The sequence below is a fragment of the Mytilinidion resinicola genome, assembly GCF_010093595.1.
Source record: "Mytilinidion resinicola strain CBS 304.34 unplaced genomic scaffold BDZ99scaffold_2, whole genome shotgun sequence".
NCBI classification, from domain to species: Eukaryota; Fungi; Ascomycota; class Dothideomycetes; order Mytilinidiales; family Mytilinidiaceae; genus Mytilinidion; species Mytilinidion resinicola.
In genome coordinates, this window is record NW_022985438.1 from 2,915,956 (window position 1) to 2,943,145 (window position 27,190).

General features: G+C 53.2%; 11 protein-coding genes and 1 non-coding gene across 12 annotated transcripts; 6 read left to right on the top strand and 6 right to left on the bottom strand.

The window, feature by feature from the left end:
* Positions 1-541: 541 nt before the first annotated feature.
* On the top strand, positions 542-2,633 carry BDZ99DRAFT_434105 (RNI-like protein; the record flags this gene model as incomplete). Its single annotated transcript, XM_033717425.1, has 2 exons — positions 542-1,950; positions 1,999-2,633. The coding sequence occupies 2 exons, from the start codon at positions 542-544 to the stop codon at positions 2,504-2,506; spliced, it is 1,917 nt and encodes a 638-aa protein (XP_033583619.1). The 3' UTR covers positions 2,507-2,633.
* A 1,077-nt stretch (positions 2,634-3,710) lies between these two features.
* On the bottom strand, positions 3,711-4,986 carry BDZ99DRAFT_376442 (GTP-binding protein GTR1; the record flags this gene model as incomplete). Its single annotated transcript, XM_033715024.1, has 3 exons — positions 3,711-4,011; positions 4,088-4,636; positions 4,787-4,986. 3 exons carry the CDS (start codon positions 4,984-4,986, stop codon positions 3,711-3,713), a joined length of 1,050 nt encoding a protein of 349 aa, XP_033583620.1.
* Positions 4,987-5,324: 338 nt separating this feature from the next.
* Positions 5,325-7,510, bottom strand: BDZ99DRAFT_458497 (DUF1688-domain-containing protein). The gene is made up of 4 exons (XM_033718927.1): positions 6,996-7,510; positions 6,451-6,940; positions 5,814-6,403; positions 5,325-5,766 (listed from the first exon to the last, which is right to left on the bottom strand). The coding sequence occupies exons 1-4, from the start codon at positions 7,326-7,328 to the stop codon at positions 5,683-5,685; spliced, it is 1,497 nt and encodes a 498-aa protein (XP_033583621.1). The 5' UTR covers positions 7,329-7,510; the 3' UTR covers positions 5,325-5,682.
* A 1,963-nt stretch (positions 7,511-9,473) lies between these two features.
* Positions 9,474-12,487, top strand: BDZ99DRAFT_434115 (uncharacterized protein; the record flags this gene model as incomplete). Its single annotated transcript, XM_033717426.1, has 2 exons — positions 9,474-12,182; positions 12,227-12,487. The coding sequence occupies 2 exons, from the start codon at positions 9,474-9,476 to the stop codon at positions 12,326-12,328; spliced, it is 2,811 nt and encodes a 936-aa protein (XP_033583622.1). The 3' UTR covers positions 12,329-12,487.
* A 223-nt stretch (positions 12,488-12,710) lies between these two features.
* On the top strand, positions 12,711-14,130 carry BDZ99DRAFT_407677 (PQ loop repeat protein). Its single transcript, XM_033716487.1, has 2 exons — positions 12,711-13,093; positions 13,146-14,130. The coding sequence occupies exons 1-2, from the start codon at positions 12,869-12,871 to the stop codon at positions 14,004-14,006; spliced, it is 1,086 nt and encodes a 361-aa protein (XP_033583623.1). The 5' UTR covers positions 12,711-12,868; the 3' UTR covers positions 14,007-14,130.
* BDZ99DRAFT_140934 (uncharacterized protein) lies at positions 14,111-15,138 on the bottom strand. Its single transcript, XM_033712688.1, has 2 exons — positions 14,850-15,138; positions 14,111-14,494 (listed from the first exon to the last, which is right to left on the bottom strand). Exons 1-2 carry the CDS (start codon positions 14,993-14,995, stop codon positions 14,215-14,217), a joined length of 426 nt encoding a protein of 141 aa, XP_033583624.1. The 5' UTR covers positions 14,996-15,138; the 3' UTR covers positions 14,111-14,214.
* Positions 14,340-14,426, bottom strand: BDZ99DRAFT_t16. Its single transcript has one exon. It is a non-coding gene; the product is annotated as a tRNA-Trp (tRNA).
* Positions 15,139-15,592: 454 nt separating the features above from the next.
* On the top strand, positions 15,593-15,994 carry BDZ99DRAFT_458500 (uncharacterized protein; the record flags this gene model as incomplete). Its single annotated transcript, XM_033718928.1, has 1 exon — positions 15,593-15,994. A coding segment is annotated over one exon (158 nt), but the record flags the coding sequence as incomplete, so codon positions are not given.
* On the bottom strand, positions 15,873-16,612 carry BDZ99DRAFT_140893 (uncharacterized protein). The gene has a single exon (XM_033712687.1). The coding sequence runs from the start codon at positions 16,336-16,338 to the stop codon at positions 15,916-15,918; it is 423 nt and encodes a 140-aa protein (XP_033583626.1). The 5' UTR covers positions 16,339-16,612; the 3' UTR covers positions 15,873-15,915.
* A 3,114-nt stretch (positions 16,613-19,726) lies between these two features.
* Positions 19,727-21,702, top strand: BDZ99DRAFT_458505 (uncharacterized protein). The gene is made up of 3 exons (XM_033718929.1): positions 19,727-20,970; positions 21,031-21,182; positions 21,240-21,702. Exons 1-3 carry the CDS (start codon positions 19,975-19,977, stop codon positions 21,241-21,243), a joined length of 1,152 nt encoding a protein of 383 aa, XP_033583627.1. The 5' UTR covers positions 19,727-19,974; the 3' UTR covers positions 21,244-21,702.
* A 579-nt stretch (positions 21,703-22,281) lies between these two features.
* On the top strand, positions 22,282-23,865 carry BDZ99DRAFT_543363 (endo-1,5-alpha-L-arabinosidase; the record flags this gene model as incomplete). The annotated part of the gene is made up of 4 exons (XM_033726785.1): positions 22,282-22,393; positions 22,441-22,577; positions 22,669-23,323; positions 23,392-23,865. The coding sequence occupies 4 exons, from the start codon at positions 22,282-22,284 to the stop codon at positions 23,481-23,483; spliced, it is 996 nt and encodes a 331-aa protein (XP_033583628.1). The 3' UTR covers positions 23,484-23,865.
* A 121-nt stretch (positions 23,866-23,986) lies between these two features.
* Positions 23,987-26,885, bottom strand: BDZ99DRAFT_376947 (uncharacterized protein; the record flags this gene model as incomplete). The annotated part of the gene is made up of 2 exons (XM_033715048.1): positions 23,987-26,066; positions 26,119-26,885. The coding sequence occupies 2 exons, from the start codon at positions 26,883-26,885 to the stop codon at positions 23,987-23,989; spliced, it is 2,847 nt and encodes a 948-aa protein (XP_033583629.1).
* Between the last annotated feature and the right edge of the window lie 305 nt (positions 26,886-27,190).

Consider the following 27,190-nt stretch of genomic DNA (forward strand, 5'->3'; position numbering starts at 1 on the left):
GGAGGAAGAGAAAGGATGGCGTCGAGTGCTTCCTGGGGCTGAGGAAATGGGGATATCGGGGCTAACCTCTTCCAGAACTGCGCCACCCCCAGCCACCACCTCACCTGGTACTCCTGGCAGGGCTTGGAGAGGTATTGAGGATAGAAATATCTGGTGATGATTTTAAAACGCCAGAAAAATTGAAGAATATGTTATGTTTGTAGCAGTAGGAGACGATGGGACATGAAACCTTACAGTACCATTCTCCAAGAGAGGATTAACGCGGTAACGTGCCCAGGTGTCCCTCCAGCTCGGCCTACGCCGCCCATACAACATCAGATTAGGCAACAAGAAACACCCCTCTATCCACAGTAAAAGTCCGCAAGGCTACTTCCAAGGTGTTTTCGAAGCTTTGACCACTTCGCCTCGGTATCGGTAGAATATATAAAGTCAGTAGGAGGGGCTGAGTCACTTTGCAACAACTCTTTATATGCACCGAGTCACACGTCCGCACGCTTTTCACCACACGCTCTCCTCTCTTGTTGCTCTGAAGCCCATCAATATGGCATCAGCCACTGTTTTAGACTTCCCGCAGTCTCTTCAAAATGCCAATGTCCACTCTCACGACGACAGCAAGATTGGGGAGAGTCTTTTAAGCTCAGCGTACGAGTGGACCGACAAGATTAGGAAGAATCTACTCCTCCTCGGGGAAGCTTCCAACGCCGATGGTACTTTGCCAAATCCCCATGTCATCGACGAGAGTATCCTGGATATACCACGTCGTAGGTCTGCAGACCCTGAGCGAGCCACTCTGGCTGCTTTGATTGCCCAGCTTCTTTACCCTGGGCCCAGCGACTCCCTCGGCCCTCTCATCAAATACGAAGCAGACGTTGTCAAACTTCGAAAAGCTATTTTGCAACAACGCAAGCGGGATATCGAGGAAGCCACGGCCAGGAACAGCCTCCGCAGCTGGGAAGATCGAATCCGACGACAAGGTCCCTGGAACGAGCAGGAGGACCCACTCTCTTTAAATGGTGTCTCTAGCTTGCCTATGCCGGTCAAGATCGCAGTAAAGGAGACTTTGGAGCCATTTTTCGATCACTTGCAGTCCGGAGGCACACACTTGAGAGACTCGACTAGCCGGGGTATAGAGGACGCAGTCGAGGCGGATGAGCCCTTCTACGATACCCAGACCCTCGAGTTCCAGAAAGGTGTTGTCTACTCCGACCATCGTATGGACCTCTGCAAAATGGTAGTCGGCCACACCAATATTGGCGACCTGATGAATAGCCTCAGGACAAACACCTTCATCACTCACTTTCTTTTGGGAAATAATATTATTGGTCCACATGGAGCATATTGTATCGCTGAATTCCTCAAGGAGTTCCCAAATAGGATGGACACTTGGTATCTGGCCGGTAATTGTATCGATGCTCCGTCATTCGAGCTACTCGTCGACCAATGGACGCGCTCAACTACAGTCACCAATATTTGGCTCAAGCGAAATCCATTGATGGCCTCCTCCGCGATGAACGTGTATCGTCTCATTACCGAAACCAAAAACCTACGGACCTTGGACCTAGATCAGACCGAGCTTGGTGATGCAGGCGTTGCGGAATTATTCTCGGCCCTGGCCACGCACAAGTCAGAGACACCTCTTGCCCTCCGCCATATCTACCTCAACATGAATGGTATTAGTGTTCGCGGCGCTACTGCCATTGCTGAGTACCTTTCATCGCCTTCTTGTACTATCACGTCACTGTACCTCACGAACAATCCTCTTGGCTCCGCGGGTGTGGTCGCTCTCTCTAACGGCCTGAAGGAGAACAAGACATTAACCAGACTGACTCTCGCTTCTGTCGGGATGGGCGACCAAGCAGCGACGGCGTTGTGCTCTTCTCTAGTTGGCCATCCCACCCTCACCACGCTTGAGATTGGACACAGCTATGCGACCGAGGACCTTGGGATGCGGTATGTAAAACCTAAAATTCGTTCTGGATCTCAGCTAACGCGATACAGTTATAACTGGATCACGGATCGTTCCGCATTCTCGATTGCCAACATGGTACAATCCCTCCGCACACTCCGATATCTAAGCCTTGGCTACTGCTCCATCAGCACCGCCGGCATCAACAGCATCCTGCGGTCCGTCTGCGACTCAGCATCACTGGAGTGGTTTAACGGAAAGACAGTCCTCCCAGACAAGCGCGACGCCCTCGAGGTTAAAGCCCGCCAAGAGCGCGTACAACTCTTGAAGACAGCCCAAGCGTTGTTCGAAAAGAACGTGCGGAAGCAGTACGGTGACCAGCTCACCTACGACGAGTTTCTCGCCGACCAGAAGCGCTGGCTGGTGAACGACGAGACGGACGTCCGGAAAATCGATAGCGTGTACCGCAATCGCGATGCGGGCATGGCGCGGAGGGGCTTGAAGAAGCTGGATAAGTGGTGGGATGAGGCCGATGATACCCTCCAGGAGGTCATGGCGCAGGGCCCCAGCTGCTCCTATCGGAAACGGCTTGCGGCGTAGGAGGGAGATTACGACCATGACTTCTGTTGTCAATGAGATTTGTATAACGGCTTTTTGACGCTTACCAAGGTGGTCGCGCTACGCTGAAGCCTAGATATATATATTAATACGACATCTCCACTCGCCTTTGCTCTCTGCTTTACCCTTGGGAAATGTGCCATGAGATGCTGCTGAGATGCTGCTTCGGTGCCTACTGCAGCGGAAGAAGATTATTCTCCAAGACGGCCAGCTTCGATATGGAGAATATACTGCATCTAGGCTTCCCCGGGTCTTTGTCGAAGCTGGACGTGTGCGACATAGCGTTTGTGTCTATAAGCCCGCCTTGCCCCTGCGCTTAGTATCTCGTTAGGGGTCGGCAGGCATACTCCTGCAATATCACCAACCAAATACCATAGCTCCATTGCAGCCGCGATAGCGCCACCACGGGACCCTATCTATCCATGGTACTAGATAAGAGACGGGAGATGAGATGCTCAAACGCGGTATCAGAGAGAGAGAGCCCTTGATTGGATTGCAGACGACTACATAGACGCTTTCTCGATATATTCAACATTGTGTAGATCTTCAGCAAACGCAAGGCTGGAGCGGGGGAACCTTCTTTCTATAATCGTAGACATATTGCCTTCGGGTTATGCATTGGTGCCACGCAGAAGAAGCAGGAGTCCATGAAGATGGTCGTCAGCTGCACGGAGTCCACGTTCGCGCATTGTGGCCGGATGGCCGGTGGGCGCATCCTATCGCTGAAACCTATGCGTCTGATCTGCAGGTAAGGGGGATGAGACCTCTTTATAGGGATTTGAAGAGTGCGATGGAGGTTCTTTGACAGTCACAAGTGCTGGTGACACACGAGAAGATGCTAGGCCGATTTGGATGCTCGAACATGTTAGGATCCCATCGGGTCCTTTAAAAGTAGATTGAAGCATTCCGAGCAGTGACACCAAAGCCTCCGGCAATAGGATGAGGTAGTGTTGTGGATTAGGTCTCGGGTGAAATAGTGTGAGCCTCTCATTTCCCACCCAGCAGGATCTCCTCTCAAAAAAAAACCCCCCTCCCCCCGCACCAGCAAACCCATCATTTTCCAACCCGCCTAACTCCAAACGCCATAACCAAAGGGGTATCTCAAACCAAGCCAATCACTTTTGAACGCTCTAAGCCGCGCCCAACTCATCAGACCCATCCCAACCATACCTACCAACCAACCTCTTCAGACCCCAAAATCTTCCCCTCTGCCGTCCCCGTCACCCTCCCCACTATTCCCCATCGACACGCTCGCAAACGCCTGCTGCAGCCCCGGGCGCGGCTTGTTCGCGATATCCAGCTCGGCGAACTTGGACCGCGCGAGCATGATGTTGATGCGCGCGGCGTTGAAGACCTGCTCCGAGGGCGGGATGGCGGCAGCGAGGTTCGTGTTCTCCGTCAGCCGCGTGATGAAGAACATGAAGCGGCCAGTTTTGATTTGCATTTCGGCGAAGTTGGCGCTACCGGGGGGGATGTTGGTGTGTTTGCTGTATGCGCGCCGCGTCAGTCGGTTTACGTTCGTGAGGGTTTGAAGGGGAGGGAGATGAGGGAGGGGGGACGTACGCCATAGACTGCTTATGCGTCTTCAGGATGCTGGAGATCCGCTCGAATCGGTCCGTGAACGGGTTCTGCGATTCTTCGTCCCGTGTGACGTGCGTAACCATGAGACACGTCGTCCGCTCGTATAAGATCAGCTCTCTGGCGTCGATTACCTCCGCTAACTGTCTCAGCAAGCCCTCGATCGTCGCCGCGTTCGGGATCAGGAAGTATATAATCTGCGTCCACGCCTTATACAGGCTCTGATCCCAGATGCTCGTCGGGAAGAAATCAACGGTATCTTTAAACGTCTCGCTCGCGGCGCGGATGTATTCGGAGCGTTCTTCGAAGAGCTGGGAACGGAGGCGGGCTTGCACGAGGTCCATTTTGTGGATGAGGCAGAAGACTTTGGCGCTGGGGCTGCATTCTGAGAGCGCGCGGATGATGTTGCTGTAGGAGACGACGTCGGCGGCGAACTCGCGGGATTCGATGTCGAAGACGAAGATCAGGACGGCAACGCTGCCGAAGACGTGGGCGCGTTGGTGCGTGAGGTAGTTTTCGACGAAGCCGTCTTGGCTGTGTAGAGATGATTAATTAGCAGGTGCTTTCGTGTGAATCGAATTGAAGTGTGAGTTGCGTTGAATCCTAACACGGTCGCACGAGGCACGCCCGGGAGTGTCAGACAGGTGGAAAAAGAGGATCAAAACGGAACTCATTTCCACTCACCCGCCACAATCCCACAAATTAAGCATCAGATTCCCCATGAACTTGATGTTACTGTGCTCGACATCAATCGTCGCGCCCAGCCGCCTAACATCCTTCGCGACGTAATTGCTGAAGACGATGGACCGCATTGACGACTTCCCGGCGCCGCTTTTGCCCATGAGCAGCACCTTGCGCTGCTTCTGGCGCCGACTGGAGTTCATGGCGACGGCAGCAGGGCTCCGGGGGAGATAGTACGCGGGCTTGTAGTATTCGAAGGAGGTTGAAGAGTCGGAGGGCAGGGAGCCGAAGATGACGCTGGAGCTTCGGGAGCTTGTGCCCCCACGTCCCACCCCATGATGCTGCCCCCACATTTGCAACTCCATGGTAAAGCCGAGACCGAATGTGCTCTAATTCATGCTTTTTCGTAAGATGTTTGTAGCTTTGTTGAATGTGAGGAGAATATGAATAGAGGAACGGATGAAGCGCAGAGCAGAGCAGTCACGTCAGTGAGATCAAACAAGTGGTGAATTGAGGAAGGCTTCACTTGGTGATTTTGCTACACATACTTCGTCCCAAGAATTCGTCGTGGAGTAAAGCCGTCTGGCTCTTGAGCCCCATTATGGCTAAGCGGTACTTCTTTTTCTTCCTTCCCCGTAGGTAAACCACCTCTAGCAGTAACATGCAGCAAACAGAGTCCATAACATGCCGTCCTTCAGAATGCAAATAGTAGGTAGCCAGCCGCAAATAGGTAACGCTGTAAATCCACGCTTTACTCGCGGCCAAAGAAGTATAAACAGAGAAGCAACCCATTGAAGACCGTGTGCACCTCCACCGCGCCCCGTACTGTTGCGTACATCTTCGGATCTCCCCTAATGGATCAGAGGAATGGTATGGAAAGCAAGGCGTGCAAGGGTATCTTAGAAAACGGTTCCATCGGACAAGATCATAATCGGAGGCTCCTTGGTGTTGGGCCGCGAGACCTCTGCAATTTCTCGACCACCCTGGAATGGTCAGTAAGAAGTGAAACTGTAGAAGTTTTAGGACTAACCTTCCATGAACCAGCTTCCAGCATCTGGGCAAGGTTCAGCTTGTCTGCACCACGCAGTCCTAGTAGCGTATTGACTTCGGCCAACAACTCATCCAGGAAGCCAACAGTGACAGCTCGCCATTCAACGATCACATCGTCGTCGGCGGTGAAGAGCGGAACCACTTCCATATTTGGCTGGCCCTTCACTTGGGCGTTCCGCTGGTACTGGGCTAGTCCACGCTTCGCATCCTCCGGCTTGAGGGTCAGCAGACCAGTGTCAATCAGAAGACCGCCATTGCGATACTCAGGCAGACCAGTCAACAGCTCACTGCCGGCGAAGTATACGTTTAGGAGTTTCGTCATGGGCACCATCAGAGAATATGTTAGCCATTGGGTAAGCTTGTGGAACGGGACAATGTTCTCCCAAGGGTGGGTCGGGTGCGAGGGCATGACACTGCATGGCCAGGCATCGCCAATGGATATGCCGTCGATTTGGGTGCGAGTCGAGGGCCAGATGGGACCAAGGCCATCCATCAAGACGTTCCACAGTGTGGGCAGTGGTATTATAGGGACCGAGGAGGCCTGTGTCGAGGGATGCGAGAGCAGGTAGTCTATACTTGTCAGCGCAATCCAAATGGAGTTCTCTTAGTAGATTTACCTAGCATATTGCCCGGCCGCGCCTCCAGACCAAAGATGTCCTGGTTTTGCAGTGCATCCGCAAGTCTTACTAGGAGACCCGTGCGTCCCTGCAGCCCATCAATTGGATTTTCCTCACTGACCTGCAGACCACGGGCCATGGTTTTGATGTCCAGTCTCTTCAGGGCGGCACTGTCAACCTGACAGGGTTCGCTGGGGTCACTGCTGAAGACGCCCGCCTTGAACATCTCAAGACTGGCAACGGCCAGGCCCTCGCTTCGTCGATACACGCGGCCAGACTCCTTGCTCTTGTACTGCCACTTTGTTCCAGCACCGGCGTCCAGAAGAACGGACACCAGGAAGAGATCGATCAGACGGCGAGTCCGCTCTTGATTGTCGACGGTCAATGGCCAGGAAGCCATTAGCTGATCAATGCGAGGGCGGCCACCAACTTCGAAATGCTGCCAGCGTCCATGGGGAGGGATGGACGCGTAGTCGGGGGCATAGTCGCGCTGCAATGGCGGCTGTCAGTGGACTATCAAGAAAATCATTGAGCGGAGAACTGACCTTGATGATAGACACGACATAGCCGGCCGTCTCCTGGAACTTGCTCATGTCCACGGTGAAGTGCTTGAGCTGGTTTTTCTTCGCCTTCTCGAGTACGAGCTTGGTGCGCTCTCGCACAGCATAGATGCTGCGCAGGTAGCCCGCAGGGTCCAGGGCAGGATCGGGGGCCTTTGGCAGCGGCACATCGTGAACGGGCGGAGCGGGCTTCGCGATGGACTGGCCATTCGACGAGGCGGGCAGAGCAGGCGACTTCAGCGAGCCATTGGAGGCGCTGGCCGGGCCGTCGCTGCTGGGGACCTGTGGTTTGGCGCTCTTGCGACTGAAGAGACCCATGTCGAGGGTGGGAGACGGGACGAGGTAGACTCGAGGCGGGTGTTTGGAGGGTGGATGCGGGAAAAGCGTCGCTCCTGGGCGGCGAGCAGGTGGATCAGCCCTCTGCACCAGCTCGGTCGGGACAGCTGTGGGTGGAGCGGAGAGCAGGGCCGCAAAGTGTGGTTAGGGCTTGGGATTGTGGTGGTTCGGGAGCGAGAACGAGGCGTGCAGGGACGGCTGCCGAGGAATGGACGGTGCTCTTGCGGCTTCAGCGCCGGGTTCAGGGTTTGTTGGGGCCTTGCCGTGCACCTCAGATCCCCTCTGCAGGTCCCAGCGCGAAGCACTCGCACTCTGGCGGATCGACAAGCCCGCGGCCCTCCGGCCTGGCTCTGGGACCGCCAAAATTGTGCAGGGCTCAGGGCTCAGGGCTCGCAACGGCGTCCTCAGGGGCTGTCGCCCAAGGGATCGAGCCCGACTGCGGCACGAGTCACGCTGCCAGCCTCGTCCGAGCGGCTCGCCGACCGCTGCATCCGGGGACGCGGCAGCAGGCTCAACCGACCTTCGACAAGCCTCACGGAGCCTGGCATCGCGTGCAGCGTGCAGTTTATGTACATATGCACAGGAGGCCTCCCCCGCGGTTCACGCGCGTGGTGTTGAGCGGTGCAGACGCAGCAGAAACGCCAATTGCGCCCGGTGCATTGACTTTAGGCGACTCGGCTCGCTGAACCTTGGCTCGTAGACCCCGCGCCGTCCAAGTCAGTTTGCACTGGAGGGGGAGCCACGGGAGCCTAAAACAACACCCAGAGACGCCGGAGACGCCGGAGACGCTGCGTTTGGCTTGCGAGATGCCGTGCGCGCGATACCACATGGCACAAACACCACGCGAGCTGCTCGATGTTGGGAAGGCACGCTGGACGCAAGCGGAAGGCCCAGGGGTGCACTTTCTCCCTTGTCCGGCAACTGCAGACGCATGCACCGACAAGAGTCATGACTTCTCGAAGCACAGAAAAATGCCGACGGCCGCCCATCAGCGACGCAGTGATGCCACCACTTGCCTATCTCGCGGACACGCTGCTGCTGCCCGACTCGAGCCCTGCTGTCCGTCTCGGCAGATTTGCAGTTGGAGACGCTTCCGCTTCCGCGTCACGTGCGCGTCAGCATGCATCAGCAATGCTCCGTCCGCCGCAGTAAGAAAACACTGACGCGTGTCTCGATTCTCGTATGTCGCGTGTCCATGTTGCTACTACACACCTGTACGAGTCTCTTCAATCGCACAGAGAAACAATTGCAAAGACCCGGCTTATCGTCGCTTGCGATGGCCAAATGTGCGCAATCTGTCCCGCGAACGGGACCGCCCGGCCCGTCTCCAAATGTGCGCCATACACCCGCTTCACGGGCCGTCTGAAGGCTCCCAGCTGCGCTGCACGCACTTTGACAACGCCCTGACAGCTCGGGCTGCTTCGTCTCTGAAACACTGGAACCTTCAATTGCTTCAATTGACTAGGAGGTACATTATTGGCGGGAGTGCAGCTTCTTCGAATGTGTTTCAATTGACCGTCTCAACCTCGACCGCCAGACCACTCAAGCTCCGTTGGACATAAGTGGGCAATCCAACACCGTCTGAGGTGGCCTGATGAGCTATTAGACCTGTCAAAACAAACTTCTGATAACGTACCAGAGGACCTCGCCTACCTAGGTAGGGTGAGTGTGTAACTAGAGTCTAGAAGGGTTTAGAACAGAATCACACATTCATGGACTACCACCTTTTGCTCAAGGGTGCCCAGGGTGCCTGCCACTCTAGTAATGTTCAAAACAAAAGGGTAACCGAAATGTGGACCCTGGCACTGACGGAAGACGCCGGCAGAAGGCACCGCTGAACACTAGACGTTCCTTCTGTATCTACCACGTAGGAGCAATTATGTAGCGATGCACGTGACTAGATCGATGGCTGTTTTGTACAGTTCGAGCAAGTAATTGGGCGGTTATTTGGCCATTTGGAGTCTCATGTAGTAATATCAACAAACTGAAGTCTATGCCACGAGGTGTGGCTGATTGGAGATCGTGGCGGTGCCAGCCTCAACTTCATCACACCGCACCCACTTCAAGATGCGCTCATGACTCTATCTCCTTCTCCACCCTCTTTGCTAATGCGTGTGCGCCTTAACGATGGATGACCTAGCTGGCCTGGACTGGAGCTCCACCAGCATGTCCAACCCCCCTCCCGCCAACAACCCCCCGCCCTCCTTCTATCCTCCTCTGCGCCAGAGCCCTGCCCCTCAGTTGTCTGGACGCTCGACACCGCTGTCCGCGCAGCAGTCTGGGTCTGTCCCGAATAGTCGCGGCCTCAAGCCACCCTCCAAGCCAGCTACGCCCGCGAATGACAGCTTCTCCAGCTTGCTCTCCCTCAATTCCAAGCCAACAAACAACCTCTCGCTCCAGGAACGCCAGAGGCAATTACAGGAGGAGAAGGTGCGTCAGGAGGCGGAGCGCAAGAAACAATATGACAAACAATTTGGGGCACACGATGCTCAGTTTTGGGACACACTGGGCAACGGCAACGCGGCGCCTCCGCCGTCCAAGTCACCTGTAGGCCATGGCAACGTATCTGGGAACACCCTGTCCGCGACAATCAATAAGCCCTTCGCCGGACTGGACACTTCGAAACGCTCCTCGCCGTTCTCGGCAGTTGACGATGATCTACTCTCCGCATTTAATTCTGCCGCTCCTGTTGACGCTTCTACCAACTTCCCAAAACCTGGTCTCAGTGGTCGAAGTACGCCTGCGACGCACACTCCGAAAACACATACTGCGCTTCCCGAATATCAAGGCAACAGCTTCCTTGGGGACGATGATGATCCATTTGGATTGGCCCAATATCCACAGCGCCCATCAAATGCAGTGCCACAAGTAACAGTAGAAAACGATGATGACATCTTAGGTGCTCTGGGGAAGCCGGTATCTGAATTCACGCCAGCAAAGCGAGTCGAACCTAGGACACGGATACCAGTGGAGACGCAGCAAGAGCCCGAGTCTGATACTGGATTTAATGACCCTCGTGACAAGGCTATTGCGGAATTGGTCGATATGGGTTTCCCACCAGACAAATCTGCCCACGCCCTCGAACAGACAGAGTCTGGCACTGATGTTCAAGCTGCAGTAGGATGGCTCCTCACTCAAGCACACAACGAAGCCAAACAAAAGTCCCAAAGTGGTCGCGACGGACGAGGTCGTACTCCCCTCGAAGATAATGAAGACCAACCACGAACAACTTCCAGATCTAATGGTAGAAGTGTAGCTACGGCAAATCCCCCTTGGATGAGGGGACAAGATGACCGATCGAATTCTTCTCAGCGCCGACAAGATAACAAGTCTCCAGGGGGCGAGAAGGACGTCACCCAATACGCATCAGAGATTGGGACCACTCTCTTCAAATCGGCAAACTCGTTGTGGAAAACAAGTCAAAAGAAGGTCCAAAAGGCCGTGGCGGAATTCCAGCAAGAGGGTGATAGCAGCCAGCCTAAATGGATGAGAGACGCCCAGCTTGCAGCAGAACAAGAGGCGCGTCCAAGTCCTAGGAGTAGAGAGAAGGCCCCCGAGCCTGAGTCAAATGTCACTGACGAGGCACTTTTGCTAGAATCTGGCATATCTCGGCCACAAAGGGCGCAACGTCAACCTGCGTCGAGTACACAGCTGCCTTCTTCAAAGCGGGACATAAGGCCAAACGAGTTTGCACTTCCAGAACGGCCCTCGTCTCAGCCCCGGATTCCTCCACAGCGACCACAGCATTTTGATAAACGGCCTACAGAGAAGCTTACGCGACAGGCTGTGGAAGAGCAAGCTGCGCAGGCCTACGTCAGTCCAGCTCGACGGAAAAGGCCTACGACAGACACGAAACCTGCCGAGACGCCAAGCTCGTCAAACAGCTCTCGTCAACCAACCCCCCTAGAATCGCGGAACCCGTTTGCCCAACGAACAGCGACACCGGTTTCGAAATCGCCCTCGGTGACTCCCTTGCCTACCCGACCAAAGCCGCCTCCACGGCGAATCCCTCCTGCATCTTCCTCGGCCTTGTCATCGTCCGCATCTGATCGGAAGAAAGGATCAGAGGCCTTCAAACGAGGCGATTACCACGCAGCGCATATCGCTTACTCTGCTGCCTTGTCTCCCTTGCCAGAGACGCATCCTGTAGCTATAATTGTTTTCTGCAACCGAGCTCTTGTAAACATCAAGGTTGGCGATCCCAAAGCCGCCATCGCTGATGCCGACAACGCACTGGTCACGATTGGGCCGTCCCGAGGCGAGAACGAGAAGATCTCACTCGGGGGTATAGAAGGGGACAAGGACATGAAGGAGTTTTTCGGAAAAGCCCTGATGCGAAAGGCCGAGGCGCTAGAGCATATGGAAAAATGGGCTGACGCTGGAAAAGTATGGAAAGAAGCCGTCGAGGCTGGTGTTGGGGGCGCTATCAGCATACAAGGCCGAAATCGATGCGAAAGGGCTGCCGGCGGCGCAAATAAGCCGGCAACACCGAAACCAGCACCAGTCCGAAAGCCACACCGGAAGAAATCCGCACTGGCGGATCTTGCAGGGGTGCCAGCTGGATCAGAGTCGGAGGCTGTCAAGAAGCTCAAAGAGGCTAACGCCGCAGCGGACAAGGCTGATGACGAAAAATTCGCGTTGACAGACCAGGTGGACGCAAAGCTCATCATGTGGAAAGGCACCAAATCGGACAATTTGAGAGCGCTTCTTGGATCACTAGATAATGTACTATGGGCTGAGGCTGGGTGGAAGAAGGTCGGCATGGGCGATCTTGTAATGCCAAACAAGGTCAAGATCGCATACATGAAGGCCATTGCCAAGGTTCACCCTGATAAGGTGAGACTCCTCTTCCCTCTATGATATCACGCTAATTATTTTAGATTCCGCAAAATGCAACGACGGAGCAACGGATGATAAGTGCTGCGGTGTTTAGTACATTAAATGAGGCTTGGGACAAGTTCAAGAAGGACAACGGACTATGAGACCCATGGAATGGATATCATGCTTAGATTTTAGCAAGCCATGTTATAGAGGATTCTATAGGAGTCTTTGTCTGTTCAAACATCAGAATGAGACAAATTGATTCGGTGTCCTCTTAATGATCCCCACGTCATGTCCTAAGATAGCCTAGCGTTCCCCGGATTTACGATTTAGCGCGCAGCCGTGGCAGGCTTTTCAGCCTCAACCTTGTGACCTCGAAAACTTTCATCTCGTCGCCGTTCTACATTCATCGCCATTATTCTTCCGTCCTCATCTTAACCACTGATAGCTCTGGAGAACTCATCTAAATTGCGCTTATCGACTTCGTAGCTCTTGGCGTCTTCTGGCCTTCTGCACTTTCGACCTATGACGCATCGCCCCAGACTCTAGAACATCGATATTCAAGCATTGGCCCACGAATCAACCCATTGGCAAAACCAAACTTCAAAGTTAGAAAGGTTCCCTGTCACCAATTTTGTTGGTTTACATTACACTCATCCTAATCAACGCCACTCCCTCTCGGAGGGTATTGGAGTGTCAAGATGTTCCCGCCATCTCAAGGCTTGCAACTAGACATTGAAGCCATCAGCGGGATTTGCGGTTCTATCTCTATTGCCTGCTGGGTCGTTGTTTTCTCTCCGCAAATTATAGAGAACTTCCAGAGGGGCTCTGCGGATGGCCTTTCGGTTTTGTTCATCGTGGCGTGGCTAGCGGGTGATGTCTTCAATATCTTGGGAGCTGTGCTGCAAGGAGTTTTACCTACAATGGTTAGTGGAACACTTCCTATTGATCTGAAAAGTATGTTTAATTTCATGTCAGATCATCCTTGCCGTATATTACACATTGGCCGACATTGTGTTACTCGCGCAATGCTTCTACTACAAAGGCTTCACTCTCAAAGACGAGATCAAGAAGCCGGCCGACCGCGATGACGAAAGGCGAGTCGCCTCCGATGAACGATCTCCTCTCCTCAGCAGGGAAAATGGCAACGGCAGCAGCAATGGTCACGGCCCAGCACTCATATCCGACATGGAGCGCCGCTCCTCGCAATCCTCATTCCGAGAACGCTTCCTCTCCGTTGACGGGACCCATTTTTCCCCCGTCATGCCACTCCGACCAGAGCCTAATGTCGTAGACCCTACTCCCCTAGCCCTAAAGCCCTCGCCCTCCATCCTCTTCGCCGTCCTCTTCAACCTCAGCGCCGTCGTCCTCGTCTGCGCCGCCGGCGTCTTCGGCTGGTGGCTCAGCAACCGCTCCAAGCACCCCGACCGCCACCTCGAGCAGCCCGACCAAGACACGCTCCACTTTAACGTCCTCGGCCAGATCTTCGGCTACATCTGCGCGGTCCTCTACCTAGGCTCGCGCGTCCCGCAATTGTTACTCAACTACCGCCGCAAGAGCACCGAGGGGATCTCAATGCTGTTCTTCCTATTCGCGTGCATCGGCAATCTGACGTATGTGCTATCGATCTTTGCATATTCCCCTATATGCAGGCACCCGAGGCATTGTCGGGAGGGCGAGGCGAGGGCGGTTTATGCGAGGTATATTGCGGTTAACTTTTCTTGGTTGTTGGGCAGCTTTGGGACGTTGTTGCTGGATGGGTTTGTGTTTGTGCAGTATTTTCTTTATCGGAGGGATGAGGATGAGGAAGAAGAGGATGTGGCCGTTGTTGTTTCTTAGAGGACGGTTAGACGCATGGAGGGTTTGCTAGACGGCCTGCGCCTGCATAGGTCAGGCGCCTTTAAAATTCAAGAGTGTATATATTTATATATGAAACCGTACAATCAAAGTTATGGCCCTTCTGTTATCACGTTCCAACCTTGACAAAAATAGAAGAAGCGCTTGAAGCCACAGCCATATATAAAGGTACGTAGCATTGACCCCGCTATCACTCGGCTAATAGATTACCCTTTCGCCGTTCATCCCCACTCTCAATCTCCCACAAAGAAAAGGGCCGCCAAAAGAAGAAAAAAAAGAGCGAAAAAAAAAAATTCAATACCATTGGGCGGGACTTGAACCCGAGGCGATTTGAACGCCTAACCTTCTGGATGCTCCAAGAGTGAACTGGAATCAGACGCGCTACCATTGCGCCACGGGTCCTGCAATCTCGTTGAGAGATTCGTGTGCTCTTTGGTAGGAAGAATGGAGGGTTTGCAAAATTAAATGTACTATATAGTTAGTCAGATGAATGAGGACGGGGGATGAGGTTGGAAAAGATGGGATTTTACCGGTGAAAGGTGGGGGAGCTGAGTCATTTTTGGCTGGAGGATTTGTGGGTGAGGGAGGGGCAGGGGGTTAGGGGTACCGAGGCGAGAGTATACCCTTTTTGACCGGAGGACCTCGAGTTATCTATTTCGATGGCATACTGCTGTATACCTAGGTAGCTCATGATGGAACTGGCTGTTAGACTAATGGTAAGATTCTTATTGTAATTGCTTATAATCATGGTAATGATCGAATCTAGGGACAAGTACGATATTCTCGCTAGTACTTGAGAATTGCACAACTAGCACTTACACTTACTTAGACACTCTTTCTTTCAAAGGTCTTGAATGCCAGTGATAATCGAGCATGGCGGGCATGAAGTGCACTCTAGTATTTGTAACGTATTTCAAATTCGCAATCAGACTTGCCCTACTTTGAAGACGGCCCCTTTTGCTTTCCTTCATGTCGTGATAGGTTCTATTACTTAGGAGCTGTTCGGTCGCACCGCCCTCAAGTTCAAACTCGAGCTTGTTTTGCCCACGCTAATTACCTGCCGGCGTAGAATAGCGCGTTGCTAGCAGCGGTTAGCCGGACCAGCTGACTCGGAGTTGTAGAACTCGAAATTGGGCTACTGTTCGGTTCTGGTGTTGTGTAGCGCAGGCCTTGGCACCGCGCAGAAACTTCAACCTCATCAAATAGGCCAATTTTTGTATATAATTGTTCGTTCCTGGTGCTGTATAATGTCAAATCGTCAAACCCGCGTCAGTGATAGGACGCCGGCGTCCACAGCAGAGCCTACCGCTATACCACTAGTAGACTCTGCTGTCGCATCTGCGGTTGCGCTTGAAGCTATCACCACTGTTCCACTCGTCAGTTTACCAGCGAAGAGGAAGAGGGTTAAAACAGCTCGTGCACTTGCATCGCCATTCCCTTCGCCCACGCCTCCTCCTCCTCCTCCTGTTGCTACAACTCGCCGTAGCAAGGCGCTTAAGTGGTCGGACGACATGGTGATAGCCATGTACAACGGCCTGCTTGAAGGCGTGAATATGGGCCTCCGTGCGCAGAGCGGTTACCATCCTAGATGCTGGCAAATTGCAATTGAGAGAGTTCAAGCAGTTACGACGCAGCCAATTAAACTCACGCAGATAAAGTTGAAGCAAGCGGACGGGCGGAGGCTCTGGCAGAGCTGGTGGCCTCATTGCAATCACTCCGGCTGGAGCGTCACGGAAGAGGGTATACCTGTTTCCGACCCTGAGGTTATGGAGGCCGACTTTCTGCAGAACGAATCGCATCGTAGATGGCACCATAAGGCGCCTCTCGCGCACGAGCAGATGCATGCTCTCTTTGAAGGGATTGTAGCAACAGGGCAGTATAGTCAAACTGCTTAACAGGCGCGTGAGAGCCTGCGCGGCGATGCGGAGGAGGCCGATGTGGAGGAGGCCGCTGTGGAGGAGGAGGAGGAGGAGGAGGAGGAGGAGGCATCGGCCGAAGAGGTAGATGACGAGGAGGACGGTGGTAATGCAGAGCTGCCGCGAACTGCTACTGCTGCACCGTCAGTTTTTAGTTCAGTAGCACAAAGAGGGTCTACTTCATCATCTCGCCCTTCTCCTGTTTCTCCTGTGTCCTCTCGGTTATCTACTCCGGTTACTGCTACTGCAACAACACCACGCCCGTCAGCCACGCCTAGGCCGCCGGTCACACCTACGCCTAGGCCGTTATTGATTGCCCTGCGAAAACGGGCAGCAGAAGCGTCAGCTCGTAGTGCGGAAGAGGCTGCAAGGGGGAAGCGTTCAAAGAAGCTCACCATCGCAGAATCAATGGCGGAGATTTCCAAGGAGATTATGGCCTCGAGGCATCTGATAAGGCAGGCAGTTGCTCCACCACCTGTAGCAGCAGTGGAGGATCTCCAGGAGAGAGCGGTGGCGGCGTTCTTGGAGTATGAAGATGTTCTCTCTATTGATGAGCAGTTAGCAGTGCGAGAGGCGTTTGAAGATGACAAGCGGGCGAGGAGCTTTCTCTTGACCTCCGGGGAGCTCCGTGATGCGTGGGTCAGCAAAATTATAGCCCGTACGGTGCAGTTGAACGTTCGGAGTAGTGTTGAGGCTGTAGATGATGTCGAAGAGGAGCCCGTAGAGCAGGAGGAACTGGATTAGCTAGAGGAGGATGAGGAAATCAGGTCGGCTGCAAGAGGATGAGGGAATCAGCTCGGCTGCAGGAGGATGAGAGAATTGGCTTGGCTGCGCGAAGCTGTACAAAATGGATAGATTGTATGATATTCTCCATTTTGTAGTCTATACTAGACTACCTAGACTACCTAGACTAGCTATACTATACTAGACTGCCTAGACTATAAAATGGAGATATCCTACAATCTATCCATTTTGTATAGCCTCGCGCAGCCGAGCCGATTTCCTCATCCTCCTGCAGCTGAACTGATTCTCTCATCCTCCTGCAGCCGCTATCACGTGATCCTCGTCTACAACGAACTACTGCTATATTCTAACAATTCTAGTAATACAGAAGAAGCTTCTAGTGCTGCCAAGGCTGCTGCCTAGTGATTCACGCGTTTTAACGCGTTGAAAGTTGGCCAATTTCCACTGAATAGTGCAGAATTACGTCATACATCGTGAATTTAAGTCCAAAACAGGGGCGTTTTTCGCTGCATAGCGCCAAATTTGCCACTGCCTAGGCTGCTGCCTAGTTAGCGTGTTAGTTTCGTGTTTCCGGATAAGAGAGACGGCCAGGCTACGTGAGACTACACGAAATGGATAGATTGTAGAATATCTCCATTTTATATACAACCTCAATTCTCTGGTAACAACTCGCCTACCACCTCTCCCCTATCTAACCAGCAGTTCCGCACGTACTGATTCCACATAATTCTCGCGAACTAATCTCTCCTGTCATTCATACTAAACTCGCTCTCCGCTTCGGCTTTAAGGGCGTCCTAAGGATCCGGATACACTGGCTCTTCCGCAGGTACGTTTAAATCACTCGGGCGGTTTAAATTAATAAAGTTGTAAACAGCCATACAGCAGTAGACCACTTGAACCTGTACATTTAGCGGGAAGTTCGCCCTCGGCGCGTTAAAGTACTGGAATCTCGATTTGAAGATGCCGAACGTCCTCTCAACAGCGTTGCGCAGAGAGGCGTGTCGTAAGTTAAACAACTCCTTCTCGTTTGCTGGCTTCAACCTTGCTCTCTTATTCTCTTTTAGGTGATAGCGGACTCCACGGAACGGCGCCAGCGTAATGACAGTGTTGCTATACCCAGCGTCTGCTACGTAGTAACGGCCGCGAGGCACCTTAAACGGATAGTCAGCGTTCCTCGCTGCAGCAAACACTCGCTAATCATGAGCAGTACCCTCCCATCCTGCCAAGGCGTACACAAAATTGCACTCGAAATCAACAGCCGCGAATACATTCTGCGTCAGTCGTTGCGCCTTGCCCCTCCACGCCGCCTGACGATTCTCACCACCACGAATAGACACGGGCAGATGCGTGCCGTCAATCGCGCCGAGGCAGTCGTGGAAAGCTGGGTCTCGTTTTGGGTCATCCAGGATGGCATCGGGCGTCTCATTTCGGGGTAGAACTACAAGCTCAGTATAGAGCTCAAGCAGGGCCGGAATAACCTCATGGACCACACTTCCTAACACGTCAGATCTCGCTAACAAACTGGCAGGGCAGCTCGACAGCTTACGAATGTATGGTCGACGAGCTATACTGCGTATGCTCGCCAACCTGGCAATAGGAATTATTCGCCGCAAATACCAACAAAAAGATGAGCAACTTCTCTTCCACAGAGAGTAGCGTTGTGTCCTTCACAAGCCCTGTTCCTCGTAGGAATTCGGACAGCTTAATGAACACGTCGGGTCTCATCCTCACCATGTTTTGCATCCTGATTTCGTGGCCATATATGAGCGAGGCCGTCCACGTTGCGCCTCGAAACATATCCGTATTCTGTACCCTAACGCCCACAGGTTCCTCATGCGCCGCCGTTAGGAGTAGGAGAAGGGCAACATCATAAAGCAGCAAGAGGTGGACTAGCAGTGCGGGTGGCGGCGGTGCCATTATCACGAATCTGCAGACGTTGGTGTTGAGAAATGAGGCTTTGCGGGTGCACGTGACGAACTCGAACTCGCTCGAGTTCTGAACTCGAACTCGAACTGCAACTCAAAGCTGCAGTTCTAAACTCGAGCTCAACTCGAGCCTTGGCGGCCACATAGGGTTTACCGCGCACGCTTGCAGGGTTTTTTGAAGCCGTCGACGCCGTCTCTACTAGCGGGCGAAAACTCTTACAAAACTAGAGGAAATCGCCGAACACTACCGCGAGTTCGAGTTCAAACTGCAGAAGTTCAGAACTCGAGGCTAAAATCGCGTTCCTTGGCGCTCGAGTTCTGAACTCGAGGGTGCGACCGAACAGCTCCTTAGATAACGACTTAGATTAGTAACACCTAAGCAGGAAGTGGGTGCTTAGATCTCAATCTCGAGGAGACGACAAACTCCACCAAGAAAGCCCTGCCCCGAGGTGACTTTGCTTGAATTGCTTGCTTAGTAGTGCTTGCACTAATTTGAGGTGCTACTCTAGTTATTGTTCCGACAATCTACGCAAGAAAGGAAATGGAAACGCATGCTGCAACATTGATCTCTGGCTTCAGTGTTGTGCATTAGCAATTTTCTCCTCGCCTTGCATAAAAGTCTGTCCATAGCACGAACACCAAGCACAGATGCATGTCTACACGGAGCACGAAGCTGCGGCTGGCACACCTTAGTTGCATGAGACTTAGAGGGGTAGATACTGGAGGGCAGGTGGTAGATGTCCACACGTATGTGGGTAGGGTATCTTGGGGGTGCTTCTAAACTTTGAGGCGAAAGGATTATATGATATTATGTGCTTCTCTAGGATGGTAGTCCTCAAGTCTGACAACCTAAAATCCTTACTGTGATGAACTTAAATCCCAAAGCATGGATAATACGTGAAGCATTGGCATATATTAAGCTAACTTCGAGACTTAGCGTTAGTATTGTAGGTGTAATAAATGTAATCCACAGTGAGATGGAATAGGTGAAGGAAAGGAGACGAGATGGATGTGCGGGGGTGGGTATTCGTACATGATACCACTAGCACAAAAGCAGTTAGTGATTTGTCCCATGTCTTGTCAACTTCTCGTCTCGTCCTCTCTTTGCGAACCACTCGACGCGAATATGTAATCACCGTCTGCACGTCTTAATTTCATACCGTTTACGTTTCACCCTGCCGAGTCATGTCATGCCGAAGTAAACAAAACGCGAACATCTCCTAGGCAGCAGCAATCGGACCGAAATGAACATACACCTCTGTACCCTTCATCTACACAATTAAGCCTCGTGAACAACAATTGCATTCCAAACCTCCATCACAATCCTCCCTGTAGCTCCACTGATATACTACCAACCTCCTCTCAATGTCTCCCCCAACGCTCCTTACAATTCCCCGCGAATTGCGCGACGAAATCTACCATCTGCTCCTCCTCCCACCGCAGATGATCCCCTCGACCGCTCCCAAGAACCGCTACGCTAGTCACCACTTCGCCAAACCACCACCCAACTACATCGATAAAAGCATCTTCCTGCCGGCCCAGTTTCCTCTGTACCTCCTCCACGTCTGCCAGCAAATCCGCGCAGAATGCACCCAAACCCTTATCGACATCGCCAACTCGAGTCCCAAACAATCACGCCTGCGGAAACAATGTGAAGGCTTAGTAGAGCCTGACCCTTCTAGTGCAAGCAGCATGTACGAGGCCAGAAAGCTTCTCGAGACTGACATGTGGCCACAAATCACGATGGATGTCCTCCGAGCTGTGCATGCCTCCTTCGGTGGGATGCATATTCCAGAGAGAACCTCGCTTTCGCCCACCTTCTTCTCCCTTCTCCCGATCATGCAACATGTCCGTCAACTCCAGTTCGCCATATGGCCCGGGTGGGCTTGGTGGAACGGCCCTCCCAAAAGACGCGCGAATCCTGTCCCGAGCCTACGCAGCTTACGCCTCCACCGCCTGTCGGGCTCCCCTGATCAGACTTATGAAAGTACAACTCCGGAGTTGGTGGAGACTTCGGAGCCAGACCAGCTGGCCACAGCGTTGGAGGCAGTTCTAGCGCGGCTGCCGTGTGTGGACGATGTCAGTATTGATGTCTTGATGCACATGTATAATTATTCGAACTTCGACTTGCCGGATAAGAAATGGGAAAGGGTGCAGGGGTGGCTGGATAAGCCGGTGGAGACGGGAACAGGGAGGAGGTGGAAGAGGGTTCGGAGGCAGATGGTTGCGGTAAATTTCTCCGCGTCGTGGTGGCTGATACCCTTTTACAAGAAGACAGAGGTGTGGGAGGAGGGCGAGGGCGAAGTGCAGGAAGGCGGAAAGAGAGGGAGAATCGTAAACGTCGTTGAGGAGATGACTGAGGTAGGTTGGCGTTTCATAGAGGTGTTTGGTGGCCCTTGGTCTTCGACTAACGTCTTTTAGTTGGCTGAGGAATGGGAGGATGCGGCGGCCAAAGCTAAGAGGGGTGAGGCAGACGAAACAAAAATTTATACCAGGATCGATACCGACGCAGCTCCAGCAGAGGTCAACTCTACATTGGTTGGTAAATTGGGAACTATGATCTTTGGATCTAGGTAAAGGCGTCGGACGATTAGGCTCGCTCTCGGTAACCTTCCACTAAAAGATAAAAGGTGAAATCTCGACCGTCCTCTATAAGGGGCTCTGTTCAAAGGGAGTACGATACAGTGCTAGGTCATAAATCCAGGCACACGAATATACCAATGCTCTGGCATCACTTGCTCTCTCGAAACCACCGTAAGGAGTGCCCTAGGTAATATGTCTCTAGTTATTCAGAAGGTAGTCTCATTCTTACTTCGGTAACCTTGACATCGTATTCGGAGTTTCCAAAGCCTGTCGGGGTACCCTAAACAGTTGCAAGAAGTGCCCAAACTTACGTCTTAGAACTATACATTATGGTCTAACGAAGTTTCCAAAGCAAGCAGTTGATATATATCTCTTCTTCTTGTTACGTTCCACGCTTTAAGCATCATACCAGAAAATTGTAGACAATTCAGTGCGCAGCAGAGAAAAAGCGCCAAGAAACGAACTCTATTTTGCATACGAAAAATAACCATAGCAACACTACCTTGGCATTAGCATTTCTACATAGGACATTTCCTCTTCTTGTCGCCAAGGTCGATATCATAAGCATGATTCAAATACCGTTATGTTCGAAAGTCATACGAGGTCCACCGAAAACACAGCATATGACGTCATACCTCAAAGCTGACAATCTCACTCAGACTCGCAGCAACTAGGTCTTGCGTACCATTGTTACGTGCCAGCGGCAGGGAAATGCCAGCACAGCGTTATATTACATCTGCCTAACTCGCAGCTTTTACTGGATAGGCGCAGGCTTCTGCCACGACAAGGGGTATGTAGATCCTCATCAAACCGGCAATGATTGATCCCCGGCTCTCTCCCTTGCATCTCACGTGCACCCACTCCGTCGCATACCATTCGAACCAAGACAGTCAGCAGGCTTCCTACCGTCTTGTCCGGGGAAGGCTGTGGTCAGAAGCTGTGCACGATGATGGCACTGCCGGAGCGGGAGCTGCGGACGCGGTAGTGAAGGACGCTGTGTATATTAAATGGTGTCTCCTCTCGCTCCAGGAACTGTGGTTTAATAGCCTTATATTATATTGGGGTAGGGACCAACTACACTGCTTTCAAATGACCTATTCTATAGCATCCTATTCGCTGCTCGTCAGTGCCGCACTGGCATTGGTCGCCACAACACCGATTCATCCTCGCGCCGCAGCGTCGTGGCCGGACCCGGAGCCATGTACAGGCAATAACAGCTATATCCACGACCCGAGTATAATCAAGGAGATACATGGTACCGCTTCTCGACCAACGACAACATCCTCATTGCGAACGCGCCCTCGCTTAATGGGCCTTGGACGTACCAGCAGCAGATGCTGCCCCAGGGCAGCATCATCAAAGTCGCTGCTGATCAAGAACTCTGGGTAAGCAGAGTGTTGCAGAAGCTTGAGCACTTACAATGCTCCCTGCAATGCCCATCAACCTAGCCAACACAACGCGGCTCACATCACACAGGCCCCCGACGTCCACCTCATCGACAACACATACCACGTCTACTACGCCGTCTCCACCCTGGGCAGCCAAGCCTCAGACATCGGCGTCGCCACAGCGCCCTCGCTCGAGGTCGGCAGCACCTGGACCGACCACGGCAGCCTCGGGATCCCCAAGAGCTCGAACTACAACCTCATCGACCCAAACCTCTTCCGCGACGGGGGGGACACGCACCACTTCGTCTTCGGCTCCTTCTGGCGCGACATCTTCCACACAACCCTCTCCGCCGCCGACCCGACGACCTGGTCCGGCGTCACCCCCGCAAACGTCGTCTACAACTCGACCATCCGGCTCGGGACAACCACCACGACCGTCGAAGAGGGCGCCTTCCAGTTCTCCACCACCGTGCGCGGCACGCCGTGGCACTACCTCTTCTTCTCCAGCGGGCTGTGCTGCCAAGCGCCCGACGCCCTGGCGCCCGCGGGCGAGGAGTACAAGGTCATGGTGTGCCGCGCCGCCGCGCCCACCGGCCCGTTCGTCGACCAGGCCGGGAACAGCTGCCTCGCCGGGAACGGGGGCACGCTGGTGCTGGGCAGCCACGGGTTTGTGTATGCGCCGGGGGGCCAGGGCGTGCTGGTTGATGATGGGGGGGGGCGGGATGTTTTGTATTATCACTATGGTATGTGGGGTTTCCTGGTTAGGTTTCTGGGCTTGCGAGATTTGAAATGCTGACTGACGTGGGGTTAGTGGATACGCGCATTGGGTATGCGTATGCGGATTTTCAGTTTGGGTTTAATTACTTGGATTTCGAGTCTGGGTGGCCTGTGGTTACGACTTGATGAATGGATGGGAGGGAGGGGGGATAGGACCTTTTTTATACGACGTTAAGATTGGAATGAAATGAGAGAATGTAATATGGTACCGGCAGGGCTGGTTGTCAAAGCTGTGCGCTCTAGTTCTGCTCGGATAATCCTCGATACTCCTCGATCGGTAGCTTCCATTCAGACACTCCTCAGCGAGTCCTCGGATGCGGGTTTGAGGAATGAATCTGAACGCGAAAATCCGAAAAGACTCTAGTGCCCGAGGAGTTGAAGCTGCCATGCTAGAAAAGGGCGCGTGATTTTTTGGGATACTCAAAAGTAGAAAACGCTCGGGATTTTTCCGCTTTACATGCTCAGATAGCGCAATCTAAGAGGCGTCTCCAAAGAACAAAACTAGGCAAGTATGAATACACTCACATCCTAGCATCCATTGTACATATCCTCTAAGTGTACCACATCTCTTCCAACTCCAACCCAACATCTTATCAACACCCACCTCATCTACCCTCCCCCCTCCGCATCTACGCAAACTCAATCTTCCACCCCTTCCCCACTGCAACCTTCGGATCCCGCACCACCGCCCAGCTCGCCTTTCCCCCTTGGGCCGGATAGTACTTCAACTCTACCTTCTTCCCCGCTTTGCTCTCCTTCACCCCCTCCTCACTAACCCCCACCTTGCTCAAATCCTTCCAACTCGCCGGCGCGCCCACAATAATTACCTTCTCAATCCGCACCTTCGCCATCGTCTTCGCGTACGCCGCCGTCTTGGCGCCCGGTGCTCCAATGTTTATCGAAGAAAGCGAACTCGTCGCCCAATCGAACACGAATTTCCGGTGGATAAACGCGCCCTGCTCGTGATCAAACGTCTCGCCGTCGTCAACATACAGCGTCCCCTCCGCATTGCCAGTATTGTCGAGCACGACCACGAGCGTGAAGGGGTCCCACTTCATGAGCCCGCTGCTGCGGCGCGGGCGGTCGCGGCGCGGGATGACGTGCCCGCCCTGCATGAGCAGTGGGATCTTGTCGAGGGGCGCTTTGACGGTGTGGTAGCCGGCGCCGACGTAAGTCGTGTAGTCGAAGTAGTCGTAGTAGGGCTGGGCGTCGGCGAGGTAGATGTCGACACTCTCGGCGCCCTCGGTGACGACGGGCTTGGCGAGGAGGCCCGTGGAGCCGACGTAGAGCTGGTCGTCGATGGCGAAGCCCTTGTCATCGTCCGGGTGGACGTAGAAGTTGGGCCTGACGATGGGCGCGCCCGTCGTGGCGGCTTCGTGGAAGGCCGTGTACCAGGCGGGGAGGAGCTGGTAGCGGAGGCGAAGGGCTTGCGAGATGATTTCGGTATAGGGGGCGCCGGGGACGTAGGGCTCGCGCCGTCGGGTGTCGATGTGCGCGTGGCCGCGGAAGAAGGGGTAGAAGGTGCCGGTTTGGTACCAGCGGGTTAGGAGCTCCTTGCTTGGGTTGCCGAAGAAGCCACCCACGTCGGCACCGGAGAATGGGAAACCTGAGATACCTTGGTTTAGTACCATGGGAATGGATATGGCCAGATGAGACCATTCCGCTAGGTTGTCCCCGGTCCACATAGCACCGAGACGTTGGCTTCCGGCGTAGAATGAGCGGGTCAGAACAAAAGGTCGACGGACCTCACCCTTCTTCCGTTCTAGCATGGCCTCGAACGTGGCATTGTGGAAAGTCAAACCATTGATGTTATGCACATCACGGTGCTCCCAGTTTCCGTAGTGCAGATTGTCTTTCGGCATGGTCGTTTCAGGGCCGTTGAATACAGAGGGCTCGTTCATGTCGTTCCAGATGAAAGTGTTAGCAAAAGTACCCTTCCAGCTATCGTATTTGAATAGTGTTGTCCACCATTTGATAGCTGCGGGATTGAAGCAATCCACCCAATACGAAGACCCAGGCCAACACCAACCCTCATAATCGTTGCCTTCTTTGTTTTTGACCGCAAGGCCTTTGCTCTTCATCTCATCGATAACAGGGTATTTGTCCGTGTTCTTGATGTGCGGGTCGATGATTGCGACCAGCTTTCTATCGCGTTTATCCAACTGGTTGTGCATTTTCTTGGGATTTGGGAATGTGAGCGGATCCCAAGTGAAGTACTTCTTGCCATCTGTGTACTCAATGTCGAGCCAAATAACGTCGTATGGAATCTTGAACTTGTCGAATTTACGATCAACGTCCATGACGTCCTCGTCGGTGACATAGTTCCATCTGCACTGGTGATATGCAATGGCAAATTGCTGGGGCATCGCCGTAAATCCGGTCAATTCGCCGTACTTATGGGTGATATCCTTGGGAGTAGGTCCAAGCAGCACAAACACATCCAATATCCCACTTTCAGAGATCCAATGTGTTTGCGTGTCCGTGACAGACTTGGTTCCAAGGCTGAGGGGATTTTTGGAACCCTTCGACTTCAAGACATCAATCCAGGTCTCAGCAGCATTCAACCAGAAGACTCCGACAGTAGATCCTTTGCGGTGGGCTTGCATCAACGGAATGGCACCGTAGAGTGTCATAGGGCTGTCCAATTCGTACTCGAAAACGTCGGCATTGTAGAGTCGGTAGGGCTCGCTGTATTTTCCATCTCCGCCTCTACAGACTTGTCAGCGCAAAATTCTCAAGTCAGCAATTGATGAGCTCGTACCTTGTTTCTTTCAACGACAAAGAGCTTGCGTGCTCTGGGATTCCGTAGACGTGTTCGTAGCCCGGGAATGAGATGTCCAAAGCCACGGCTTCTGGTCCCTTGGGCTTGCTATCCGTATTGCCACCAAAAGACTCTTCCCACCAAGTGCTCTCGTCTTCACTATTTTCCTCAGCTGTCTCTGGAGGAGGTTCTTCGCCTTCCTTCGGTGCTGGCTTCTCGATCTTCGCCCTCCAATGCTCCATATTCAACAGACCTCGCTCATTGAACTTGATATGTGTTTCACCATCCCGCTTAAAGTCGATACCGAACGGAGAATGTGTGATAACCGCTTCGTGTTGGCCAGCAGGACCATAGTTCACTCTTGTCGAGCCAGCTTCCGTGTCCCGACTCAATGCAGCACCGGTGCTGATTTCGAGGCCCCCCACAATAGCCCATTTTGATGCTTCATTGTACCGCTCCTTTCTTGCTTTGCTATCATGCCGTAGCGTAATGTCTCCCTTTTGTCGTTTTTCCTCATCCACCGTCACTCGCGCTGTGCCAGATTCCAAAAACGTGACAGTGAGCGGTAACCGGACCGTCTCACCAGCCTTTCCAACCGTCTTGAGTATTGTGCCAGACAACTGCCCATCTTTGAAGGAAACGGAGGAGGGATCGAGGTTGTAGGGGGAGGCCCAGCTCGAAAGCTGGGCTACGTCGTCGGCGAATGCTCTGTTGCGTTTGCAGAAACCAGCCTGAGTGCACGTCTTGAAGTTCTCGTGTTTAACCATGACTACACGCTGTATAAGTATACAGAATAGAATGATAGCGAGCTCAATGGGCGTCAGACGGAAAAACACATACCAACTGGCGTAAACAGGGAACTCAACGCGGCAAAAGAAAGGAAAACACCCGTCCAGCTGCGGGGCTGGGGCATTGTGAACAACATGGTGGCCTAGACGCAGCTGGGTGCTGTCAGGCAGAGTCGCGTTCACTCAGCTGGTGGAGGCTTGGTGTTTGGATTCGGACTGGCCAGGTTGCTCATCACAGGCGGTGGAGCTGCAGCTGGCATCTCGCTCCAATTGGCGCCACCAGG